Source organism: Hakea prostrata, chromosome 5 (assembly GCF_041222555.1).
Source record: "Hakea prostrata isolate BN-2017 chromosome 5, UWA_Hpros_2, whole genome shotgun sequence".
Lineage (NCBI taxonomy): Eukaryota > Viridiplantae > Streptophyta > Magnoliopsida > Proteales > Proteaceae > Hakea > Hakea prostrata.
The window spans coordinates 13587938-13600585 of record NC_142604.1 but is presented as its reverse complement, the minus strand read 5'-3'; the positions used below and the strand labels follow the sequence as shown (position 1 = coordinate 13600585).

Genomic DNA, 12648 nt, shown 5'->3' with positions numbered 1-12648 from the left:
TCTCTCGTTCCATTACATATGAGAATTACATGTTTTTTTTTTCCTTCTTTTCTTTAGACCACGCTCTGCCCTACCTTTGCAAATAGGAGTCCGGATCAGCTACCCGTCGGGTAGCACTCTGTGCTCTCTGACGGCTTTACCATCATAAGTATAAGGGGGACCAGGGGTTGGGTGATGGATCTATTTTTATTTTTATTATTATTTTTTTAATACCTGTGGGTCCCATCAAATTTGTGGTGGTAAAGCCGTCGAAGAGCACAGAGTGCTCCCCTAACGAGGTGATGTCCGAATTCTGCAGCACTAAACCCAAGATAAATCCATTTAATCCGATGACGAAACTAAGATTGAGATAACTGAACAATTCAGAGAAAAATCTTAGTGGAACATATCTTCCATGTCAGAAGAACTGCATTGGCATAAAAGTGTGAGCCGTATCTCTTCCTTGGTTTCCACAATTCAGAAGCAATGCTCCAGAAAATGGCAGGAAATCCCAATAATGGATCTAGCTATGTGCCGTATGTCATACGTAAAAGGAAGTTCAAAAACTCAACGAAGTTGAAATTAGAAATGGAAGAAGAAAGCCCAACACACCAGTGGTTTAAGAGGTTTTCTGTATCTCTAAATTCCAGCCAGCCCTATACGGTTGAGGTTTCTTATTATCTTTATTCTAATTTGCATCTTAAAATCAATTGATATATCTTTAGTTTAATTACTACCTTATTTTTTTCTAATTTTTTTAAATTACTAATCCAATTTTATACTTTACTTTCTCTTTAATTATGTTGCTCTTTACTGTTAAGTGATGATGTGACAGTTTTTATTTATTTAAAAATTTCAAAATAATCCTAAGATTTATTCTACGTATTTATACTTTATATTGAGTTACAATATTATTTTAATAATTAGAAAAAAAATTAACTCTATTCAATAACTTCTTATTTTTCAGTTTTTTTACATTTACTTTTCAATTTGGTGCTATTTTTAAGTATTTGTTATTTACCTTTATAATTTGATGTTATTAATTTTAGGAAGTTCTTACTTCTATTAAGTTTTCATTTATTTACTATCTGATTTGGCATTATCAATTTTAGAAAGTTCATTTTTTTAGCAAAAAATAATTATTTAGGTATATTTTTTAAATTCAAAATGATAAAAATATAAAAAGTTTGATATTTGATATGGTTTTTTTCTAAATGAAAACAGTATTTTGTTTTGACTTCTTAATTTTAGAAGAACAAAATAGATATTAAACATTCAATTGTAACCACCTCTTAAGGACAATAGTAATTTCATAAAAAAATAAGGTCATTTTAGTAATTAAGCTATAGTACTGGGGCGATAACAATTATTTCAAATTAATAATTATAGTTTTTTAATTAAAAATATAATTCTAATTTTAGACACATTGTAATTCATTTATTTATGAGTCATTTTAATAGACCATAAACTAATGTTGGGTCCCCTTAATGCAATGTATTAGGTGTGGGTTCAAAGCAAACTAACACCATTAACCGCCGTTAAGTATATCCAAATTTCAAAAGTAAAAAGACCAAAGTGCCCTTCATGTTATTTAATACATTGTGTTAATGCAAAAGAGATAATTGATTATGAAGCATTAATTATATGATTCAAAAAATATATATTAAAATTTTTATAATATAATTTATTAAATAATTTGAAGGACATTTTGGTCTATCAACATTTGAAATTTGAATATACTTTACAGCGACTAACGGTGTTAGACTAGTTAGGACCCATACGTAATATATTGAATTAAGGGGACCCAACCAAGGTTTAAAGTATCGGTATCGACTATAGTATTAGTCAAGTGATTTTAAGAGACTTATCGTCCTGTATCGAGTATTGTATCGTTATGGCTAATGTATTTTGATGTAATTTAATGGAGAGACGTATCGAGATGTATCGTATCAGTTGAATCAAATATAGATACGTATCGGTTAGTATCGTAGGATACTTTAAACCTTGGACCCAGCATTATTTTGTGGTCCAGTAAGGGACTCACATATAAAAATTCTGTTTTATTTATTCTCTTGTAATTTGAAACAACGTTGGAATCGTGCGTACATAAATCGTGGTGCGCACTACTGCGCACCTCTTCAATTTCAGGGCCCACAGGTAAAAACTTTAGATAGCATTCGTTGATTGAAAAAGGCAGGATAATCATGCGGCTAATATTATATCGTAAGGTAAAAGTAAGTTTCATCTGTGACGTGGCAGACATATAATGATGAGCGTAAAGTGTATCGGTACTTCACCATTTATATTAACATTTCTTATCTTACGATCAAATCTTGTCTGACCTGTAGATGGTAGAAGTGGGTGAGGAGGAGAGAGAGAGAGTGAGTGTTAATAATTTTATGGTTTTTTTTGGAGAGAGAGAGAGAGAGTTAATAATTTTATGGTTTTTTTGGAGAGAGAGAGAGAGAGTTAATAATTTTATGGTTTTTTTGGAGAGAGACAGAGCTGATTGATAGCTGGCGAAGTTGGGTTTGGTCAGCGAACGCTTCTACAGCATTGTTTCCGGGCTCCGAGGTATCGTCCTCTCTCTCTCTCTCTCTCTCGCTCTCTGTGTCAATGCAAGTGCATCTGTGATTGGATCATCTCTCCAATTCACATTCCCTGCGTCTCTCTGTTAATTTCCTTCTCCGTGACTGGAGACTGTAGCCTCCTTTCTAGGGTTACCTTTTTTGTGACTTGTTTATTTCTTTCTTTGTTTCTTTTTTGGTTTTTGAATGAATTAGGGTTTGGAACTTGTTAGGGCCTTTTTGAGAAATGGGTTTCTGTTGGGTTCTTCGTGGACAGATATGTAGTTGAAAGACAGTGGAAGTGGAAGAGGAGAGAAAGAAGATTTGGGAGTCATCTGAGTTGATCGATCGTCGTCGGGAGAAGATCTGAGGCTTCACCGGCTGAAATGAGCGCGTCTCGTTTCATTAAGTGTGTCACGGTCGGGGATGGTGCCGTTGGTAAAACTTGTATGCTTATTTCCTACACCAGCAACACATTCCCAACGGTGAGTTCCAATTGCTGAAATTTGCTTTTCAAGAACTTGTTTTCTTCACAGTTTCTGAGGAAATTTGGCCTTTCCATTGTCTGTTTGAGCGTCTTCATGTATCTCGCTGGGAGAAAACTGCTCGATTTTTAAGCGGCTTATGTTCTCCCTCCCAATTTTGGGGATATTGTCACGCAACAAGGGAACCGTTGAATTGACCAATATCTGTTATTGCTAGATTTTGAAAAATCTTTGAGTCAGAAAAGTGAAGAGAAAAAGAAAATTTTTCTGTAGAAAATAAAATAAAATCCAACTTTCGGATTTGTTTGTCTTGGTACAGAATCCCTCTCGGAGTTAACACATTTTACATTTTTGAGGTAGAAGAATAATTTTCATGCTTCAATTTTTCTTCTCCATCAAAATTTTAGTATATTAGCGTTGCTCCTATTTCTTCAAATTTCCTGTTTTCAGTAATCGATTTGCAATGTATGTTTCAATTTTTGAACTGTAGAGTTTGATTTGGATTACTGTGATGTTAAAGGTCTTGATCCCTGAAACTTTTGGTTAAGGAACAATTAAATACGTGTAATTGTTATGGTGGGAAAATCTAATTTATTTCTACTGTAATGTAAAACAGGATTATGTACCTACGGTCTTTGACAATTTCAGTGCAAATGTGGTTGTGGATGGGAACACTGTCAATCTAGGGTTGTGGGACACTGCTGGTAAGTCAATACTCTTCCTCGTTCAGCTTTAATGTTTACACTTTCATTGTGGTTCTTACTTTTTTTTATCTTGTGGAATCAGGCCAGGAAGATTACAATAGATTAAGACCTTTAAGCTATCGTGGGGCTGATGTATTCCTGTTGGCCTTCTCTCTCATTAGCAAAGCTAGCTATGAAAATGTTTCCAAGAAGGTGAGAGATTGATTCTTTCTCCTTGCCCCAAAAAAATGTCGACTCCTTAAAGAAGAAAACTAAAACATGTTTATTGATATATAGACCAATGGCCACCTGGTAATTTATTAATGTTAGGGCTCTTTTTCTTTCAGTGGATTCCTGAACTAAGGCATTATGCACCTGGGGTTCCCATAATTCTTGTTGGAACGAAGCTTGGTTAGACATCCCTCCAATCTTGTCAATTTGTTTCATTGTTTTGCTATTCTAATTATTGTTGTTGTTGTTACCAATCTTTACATGTCATTTTTTGGGAAACGATGGAAATCTTTTTTTGTTGACTACAAACATGTAGTGGTAGAGATTTTTAAACTTCATGATTGTTCTATGAAAATGGGTAAATAAAGCAGAGATTACTTGGCAATCATTCCATAGTTTGAATCGTGTCCCTGCTTAACTTGGTTCCTGCATGTCTTACTTCTTTAGATAAACTCAGTCTACTTAATTATTTATTGTGTCATTTTATGGTAACAAATACAGGCGTCTTTCCCATTGTGGGCTAGAGGTGTAACATCAAGGTTATGCTATGGAAAATATCCAGGAGAGAGGGTGGTTCCACTTTTTCCTTAAAATTGACCTGCATTTAGAATATCAGTGTGGAAAAATGTTTTTGGCCAGGCTCGATGTTAACTTATCTTGCCATGACCAAGTATTTATTAATATATTTTGTTTGGATGCGCATCTGAAGCAGGAAAGTAAACATCTCCCCCCCCCCCCCCAAAAAAAAAAAAAAAAAGGGGGAAAAGAAAAAAAGAGAGGATGTTATGACAAGAAAAGTTGGTCAGAGGTCAAATTTGGGGTACACTAAGTACTGATAAGTTTCTTATCATTCATGGGAGTAATGTAATGGGGAGAAAAGTCAAATGGATGTAGTCTGATATTGTCAATTGATTTTAGGATTTTCTTTATCATGATTTATTTTGGGATAAGCATTTATGTGTTAACATATTTATGCGATTAGCTTCTATGAGGTGGGTGTGAACCTGGTTACAGATTCTCCTGTTTGTAATCAAACTTTTTCCCTGTTCATACAATGCGGTATAATAGAGGGTCTGATTATGTAACTTTGTAAATCAAGTCAGGGAATGTTTTGCAGAGTGAAGCCCAGATAACTGAACTCGTTTAGCTCTTTCCTGTAAGCTCTTGCAGCTTCTTACCTTTCCTTGGCTGTCTACCAGCACCACCTTAAAACTGTAAGATGCTTTAGGATTTTCTTCATCACGGAGTCAATGCTTGACACTGCATTTTGCTTGCAAGGTACAATCTTGTGGGTCTCGAACCTCCGCATTGTTGGAGCTGTCCTTTGTGACATGATAAGCACCAGTTATTGAATGAAAGGGATAACTAAAGCACAACAGTAAAATGAACATATTATTGCATTTCTAGAATTACTTGAGGGGGAGGTGAAAATGAGGTGAATGAGATTTTGTTCCCTGAAGAACTTGAAGTAGAAGGATTGGGAACTGAAAGCATGCCCAGAGAAGTCTCTGATATGGGTCTGGTGGTTTTGAGGCTAAGGGGCTGTATGGTAATGCTTCTGTTCAGTTTTGTTTTTAGGTAAGAAACAGTTTTTCCTGTTTCTATGTGGTTTCACAGTTTTTGAAAAAAAAAACAAGAAATGGGAACTTTACCATACAACCACTAAGTAACTTTGTTCGGTTGTTGCTTCTGAAAAAAGAATGATGTGGTAGAACCAAAGTTGGTGCATTGACTTGACAAAGGTCAGGACAGGTAAGGTGGAATTTTTAGCTATTGCTGGAGAGTAAGAGGAAGAGGGAGAAAGGAAAATCACAAAATACTTTCCAAATAAAGTGGGAGAGCTGGAGAGGTGTGATTAAGTTTTTTGAATTTATTTTATTTATTTTTGAAAGGTCATGACATCAATCTCCCTTTAATGAGATCAAAGTCACTAGTACTGAAAGTATTTTGGTTCAGATGTAGCCCCATTTCTTTACCAAGTTGTGTACCACTTCTGAAAGTTTTGAGTTGCAATATATAGGCCATGTTTGTAGGAACTGATGTCATAAATAAGTACTCATTATTTGTGAAATGTCTTTAGTTTGCATCTTGATGCTGAACATATTGCAACTTAGTGCCAGCAAAACTGAAGTGATTGGTTTGTTTATAGGAGTTCTGAGATGAGTTATTTTGCCATTTGATTTTTAATCCTGCAATGCCAAGGAGTACTCATTGTTTATTGAAAGAAAAAAATCCTGATTTATGTTTAAAATAATTCAGTTTACCTCAAATTATTAAAGAAAGGTGAAATGGGACATCCAGTTTATATTAGAGATTATTAAAAGAACGGATGATTATGGATCACTGCTATGTATGGAAGATTCTATTCGTGGTACACAATTGGAAAACCAAATCTGTAAGGGTTCAAGTCTTGTTGTTGACACCTGTTTGCTACAATAATATATTAATGATGCCTGAGAAGAGCCAAATTTCACCACAACAGGTTGTCCTTTAGGACGCTTATTTAAAATTTTCATATTACCATTTTGAGGCATTTAATTTATATGGTTGTTCAGAAGGAAATCTGATTTCCTTATTTTTTTGGTGGGGGGGGGGGGGTTATATTACTGAACATCTATACCCCGTGATTACGGGGGGTTTTCAGCTTTCCAATTCTTAGTCATGCCTATGGAAATATATGGTTTGGTAATGATGTCTTGTCATATTAGGGAAGACAAATCCTTTTTCATTTAGTTCAGATGCATAGAAGTAAAATACAAGATTTAATCTTTTGGGAAATTGTTATTACCCTGATGTTATCTGTGATAACTGTGATAACTGTGACTCAATGTAAACAAATTGCATTTTTCACTCCAAATTGATTTCTGTTCGATTGTGTTCTGCTTAAAGCATGTAAACATCTTATGAAATTTGTGTGTTCAAACCTTTGTTGTGAGTTTTAGATTGGGTTGGATCTAGCAGATGTTTGTGTAGATACATACATTATGTTGCATATAAACTTTTCTAGTTTCTTCTCAGCTCATCTTATAAATGTTTAGATTGGTTGGCCTACCTCTCGAAAGCATTTGTGCATATATGATGCAGAAATATGCTCTTCAAGACATTGGTTGGATGTGAAGTGTACACAATGAGAATAAAGGTTTGAGGTTTATAATATTGTAATCCTTTTAGTCACACTAAAACAAGAATAAAACCACATTGCAGCTTTATATTTGATAAGACTTCAAACATTGCATTGCTCAGTTTTGGTGGTTTTTGGCACTTCTTTTTTTCTTCCCTTCCTTCTTTTTTCGGTTTTTAAAATTTTGTTTTACTTTTATTGGAAAAGATGGGTGGAAGGGAATACTGATTGCAATTAATCCTAATGATTCATGAATAGCACTGATACTCAAAACTGCTGATATTTTTGGTTATCCTTGGACATTTGTTGACTCAAGTGAGTACTTATTTTGTAGTTTTACGATCCTCTTTCTGTATGGCTTTTTTTAATCTCCAGTGTTGCTGCCGTCCTTTTTGTTACTTAGAGTCTTATGCTTCATATGTTTTATTGACATCTCGACATCAGAAACTGTGTTGTGATATTTTTGCTTGCTTGAGTTACTGTGGTATAATTTTTTGTTTTTCCAAGGAGATTTTTTTGTTTGTTTTTCAGATCTTCGGGATGATAAGCAGTTTTTTGTGGACCATCCTGGTGCAGTGCCTATTTCCACAGTTCAGGTAGAGACTTCCATCTACCCATGAATCAATCATCACTATCCTCTATCTAAGTGGATATGCCCCATAAGCAAACTATGCTGATATTTATATGTTTGGGCTAGAGATTTACATGGCTTCCATATTATCTTTGAACTTTTTTTATCTTCTCATGTTTTTCTTTTGGTTGATATCTATCCTGTCATCTTTGTTAACAATAAAAGCTCCTCTTGGTTTCCATTTATGTTTCAGGGAGAAGAGCTGAAGAAGTTGATTGGAGCCCCTGCCTACATAGAATGCAGTTCAAAAACCCAGCAGGTATTATGAATGCTTGTTTTAGCAATGGCTTGAAGAGATGTTGAATGACTTAACTGGTGTTTTGATGTGTTTGTGAATTCTTGTCCATGAGTGCAGAATGTTAAGGCAGTATTTGATGCAGCCATAAAGGTGGTACTCCAGCCTCCCAAGCAGAAGAAAAAGAAGAAAAAGACACAGAAGAGTTGCTCCATTTTGTGATTAAAGAAAGATGAAGTGTGAAGAAAAGGTAACCCCTTCCAGCCAGTCCTCTTGATCTGCAGTCTTTTTGCCAGAGATTGTTCCTTTCATCTATCCCAACTTCATGAGGAAGCTGCAGGCCTTTGGTGTATTATAGTTCTTCGACTGACAGTTGTAGGGAGAGATTTCAGAGATTTCTGATTCAGAATCAGGTGGTTTATATCTCGCTTTCTCCGTCTTTTGTGGTCTGCAATTGATGGTTTATACAGCCAACCTCATGTAAGATGCATAGCTCTTCTGTTTTTCCAGATTTAAGGATTCATCTCTGGTATGTTAACCAGATGGGAGGAAAACCCCTTCTGAAAAAGAACCACTGTTTCATTGCATGGACATGATTATATTCTTATTTTGTATCCCTATTTAAGAATGTGCTTCCAAAGGTTGGCTGTTTGTCAGTTCCATTGTGTATCCTTTAATGCCTCACAGTTACATGTTAATATGGATGAGCTGCAGATGATATTAAATGTCTCTCTCTCTCGCCCAGAATGTCAGGGACAGAGTAGCTTGCCCAACCATTGTCGCCTTCAATTGAAACCAATGGGGTTTGGGGCCCTTGGGGTTAGGGGGAAAGCTTGGAGAGGCATAAACCATGCACCTTAGAGATAATGCAAGATCTCAATATTGTGCGCGCATGATCAAGAAACATCACCTTTTGACTTGAGAGTTTTAGGTTTGAAATCATTCATGGTTACCTCCCTTTTCTACTTGCAACCAGTTGAAACAAAAGAGAATATTTGAAAGAAGAAAATGCTGTCGATGTGCATTACTTTTATTTTAATTATGAGAATGTCAAACGTATGCATGATCCTACAGATGATACTATTCACCCAGTTGGCATAAATCAATGGTAATCTTATTATACGTTTTTAACTCTGATTTTTTTTTTTTTTTTTAAAAGTTGTGGAAGTTATGTGGTCCAGTATATGATATTTCTGGGATTCTCATCCGAGACCCCATAAATGGATGGATGCTTGGGTAGGAATTCTTTGTGCTAAGCACGAATATATTTTTGTTTTTTAGGCGGCACAAAGTTTCATATTATTGTTCGTACTGCTGTGTGTTTGGATTCTCCCCATATTGAAGTTGAGACTTCCAATTGTCTGTCCTACACTTTCTTAGAAGAAAACATAATTTGGTGTTTTCTCATTTCCAATAGATGCACAAACTGTGGGAGTGGGTCAAATAGTGAAAATGGTTAAGGTTCTGATAAAGAGAGATGACCAGTTAAGCAAACCAGTGTTCAACAATTCTCAAGTATGAAAAGTTCCCCAGAATGAGATTTAGGCCTTGAATCTAAAATAAGCATCCTGACCTACTTTCCCTTGGTAAAATAAATGACAGAGATCTAGCTAAAAGAAGATGCGTGACTCTTCCCTCCTCAATCACGAGTCCTACATAATGAATTCTAGACAAATTTATAGGGAATAAGAAAATGAGGTTCATTATTTCTGCTATAGAAAATGGAAAAATTCATTTTGATCTTTGCAATGCCTGGTGATGGTGGACACAGGAATTCTGTTAAAACCACAAGCCTGCTTCATTTTTAGCCATAAAGATATATATATATATGACTTCTATCACATGTACGTATAAGGTATAACCACATGAAAAAAAGGCGAGGACCCAGATTGGAATATGGAATAAAGCAAGGTTCTCCATCTCACTTTCAAGAGGCAAAGGTGTTTTGTTGTTTGTCATCCTCAGTTGAAAAGTTTTGGATCAACATCCTCAGATTCTTAAATTTATATTTCTAATGGTATTCCATGAAAGTGGGTTTTTCTTTCTCGATTCCCAAAACCTATGATCTCCAAAAAACAATACCTAAACATAATCATCTAGAAACCTTTTTATATATATGCTAATAAAGGCATCTATTGAGAAAGGGGATTCAGGTTCTATGGTTTCAAACAGTAAATAGAAAACCCAAACTGTTCGTCTCCTAACTTACTTTTTCCTACCGATGGGAATATATTGAAACAATAACAAATGAAAAAAAAAAAAACCATTTTTTTCTCTTCCATTCTTTCTGTGATTCTTTGCACTGCTTTTCCACCATGGGAATCAATTGAATGCTGTGGGTCCATATTCTTTCAGCCCCCACAGAGAATCATCAATTGACCAATTACTCCCTTATTCCCACCTCCTTCAATGCATCGGTCATCTATTATATATCGTTTTTTGTAGCTTCACCCTTCCTCGCTAACCCTTCCTAATAGCTTCTGTTTCTTCTATGCGAGTAAACGAACTATTGACTCCAGAGTGCTGGCATGGCATCCAAGAGAATTATTAAGGAGCTCAAGGACTTGCAGAGAGACCCACCAACTTCATGCAGCGCAGGTGTTCGATTTTCCACCAATTTCAATCATTTCTTTCTGGGTTCAATTTTTTTTGGGTCAAATCTTTTCTGGGTTTTTTTTTCTTTCTTTCTTGGGTCAAATCTTTTCTGGGTTCAATTGATAAGATGAACTCTTTGGGATTTGCTTCTGGGTTTTGTACCAAATAGCGAACAGGTCTGGGTTTTTATTTTGGGTCAATCTTTTCTGGGGTTTTTTTTTTGTGGGGGGGGGGGGGGTCAAATCTTTTCTGGGTTCAATTGATAAGATGAACTCTTTGGGATTTGCTTCTGGGTTTTGTAACTTACTTCAATATATGACTGAAATTTCAGGTCTGGGTTTTTTTATTTTGGGTCAAATCTTTTCTGGGGTTTTTTTGGGGGTCAAATCTTTTCTGGGTTCAATTGATAAGATGAACTCTTTGGGATTTGCTTCTGGGTTTTGTGACTTACTTCAATATATGAATGGAAATTTCAGGTCCAGTGGCCGATGACATGTTTCATTGGCAGGCAACCATAATTGGACCAAACGATAGTCCATACGCTGGAGGAGTTTTCCTTGTGACCATCCATTTCCCACCTGACTATCCTTTCAAGCCTCCCAAGGTAAAGAAGAGCACCTGATAATTTTCCATTTTCAGTTCATCTGATCACAACTGATTGACTTCTTTGCACTATATCAGTTCAGACTCGTTGTTTTATAAATCTTTCGTAAAATATTGATCAACTATCCTCTTGGTAGGTTGCGTTTAGGACCAAGGTCTTCCATCCAAATATAAACAGCAATGGAAATATATGTTTGGACATTCTCAAGGAACAATGGAGTCCTGCATTAACCATATCCAAGGTAGCACTTTTGTGAAGACTGCCTTTTATTTTTTTCCTTCTTTTGGGTGATTAAGCTTTGGTATTTGATGATGGGTTTTGGCCTCATGCAGGTTTTGCTTTCCATATGTTCTCTGCTTACTGACCCAAACCCTGATGATCCACTGGTTCCTGAGATAGCTCATATGTGCAAATCTGACAAAGTCAAGTATGAGTTCACGGCTCGCAACTGGACCCAGAAGTATGCCATGGGCTGAACCCCCAGCACCTCATTTACCATCTCCCTTATTGGTGTTCAGTGTCATTGGATCATGTACTAGTTATGGAAAGCTATTTTGAGTTCCAAGGCTGCAAGCACTTTTAAGCTATTACATTAACTTACAAATAAATGACTAAAATTGTCTTTTATTAATGAGTTTTTTACCTACACCCTCTCAAAAATAACTAAGACATCTACATGCATCCAATATCACGAATTACGTACTCCCCCTTTAAAAAGAGTTCAAATGATTAAAAACCCATTTCGCTAAATGAAGATTCTCTAAATACAAATCTCTTTAATGCCTGATCTCCAGTACCAATGAATCTTACAGTGAGTATCCTTTGGATTGGGAGAGGACATGGAGACCTTCTTCAAGACCTTAGCTATTTCCCCACCCATAAAGCTTCTTGCAGGGTTCTACCTGAAGCCTTCTTCCTAGTTCCCCCCCCCCCCCAAAAAAAAAGAAAGCCTTTCTGTCCTTTCTCCTTAAGTCTCTCCGCGGAAATCTTACTGAAAAAGGGGTTAGGTTAGATTTTTTTTTTCTGGTGCCGGGTGTCGACTTGTCACACGAACCCTCCTCCTTTAACCGGGCTGCCGGGCTAGGGACCGGCAGCAAAACACTGGCAAAATTTCCACAGAAATCTTACTATTGGGTTTTAATAGTGGCAGATCATTCGATGCTAGGACTGATAATAAATTCCAATTATCTTACAGAAGTATATATTTATTGCTGCTAAATTTGTGCCATCGAATCATGAAGCTTGAACCACATACAAACGCTCCAATGACTAAAGTCAGATCCAACAGAAATGGGTTTGCGTTCAGACCCATTCTCAGGAGACTAAACCAGAACAATTGTCAAACCCATGAAAATAGTAGAGAATTCAATAAATCAGAGCTCTTAATTTTTGTTTCTGTTCCTAGGAAGATGCTTTAAATTTCCGAATGATTAGCTTATTGCTTCCGGTTTGCATTTATGGAGTGTAAAAATCATTTGTAGATCTCCCTCGGAAAAAAGTCACCAAAATAATTGTCA

General features: G+C 36.0%; 2 protein-coding genes across 2 annotated transcripts; both read left to right on the top strand.

Moving 5' to 3' along the window:
• Window positions 1-2443: 2443 nt before the first annotated feature.
• On the top strand, window positions 2444-8739 carry LOC149015293 (rac-like GTP-binding protein 5). The gene is made up of 8 exons (XM_089154918.1): window positions 2444-2553; window positions 2824-3031; window positions 3648-3735; window positions 3818-3927; window positions 4062-4125; window positions 7598-7662; window positions 7891-7956; window positions 8053-8739. Exons 2-8 carry the CDS (start codon window positions 2933-2935, stop codon window positions 8152-8154), a joined length of 594 nt encoding a protein of 197 aa, XP_089011044.1. The 5' UTR covers window positions 2444-2553; window positions 2824-2932; the 3' UTR covers window positions 8155-8739.
• A 1640-nt stretch (window positions 8740-10379) lies between these two features.
• LOC149015292 (ubiquitin-conjugating enzyme E2 28-like) lies at window positions 10380-11760 on the top strand. Its single transcript, XM_089154919.1, has 4 exons — window positions 10380-10530; window positions 11004-11131; window positions 11268-11372; window positions 11464-11760. The coding sequence occupies exons 1-4, from the start codon at window positions 10461-10463 to the stop codon at window positions 11605-11607; spliced, it is 447 nt and encodes a 148-aa protein (XP_089011045.1). The 5' UTR covers window positions 10380-10460; the 3' UTR covers window positions 11608-11760.
• Window positions 11761-12648: the final 888 nt, after the last annotated feature.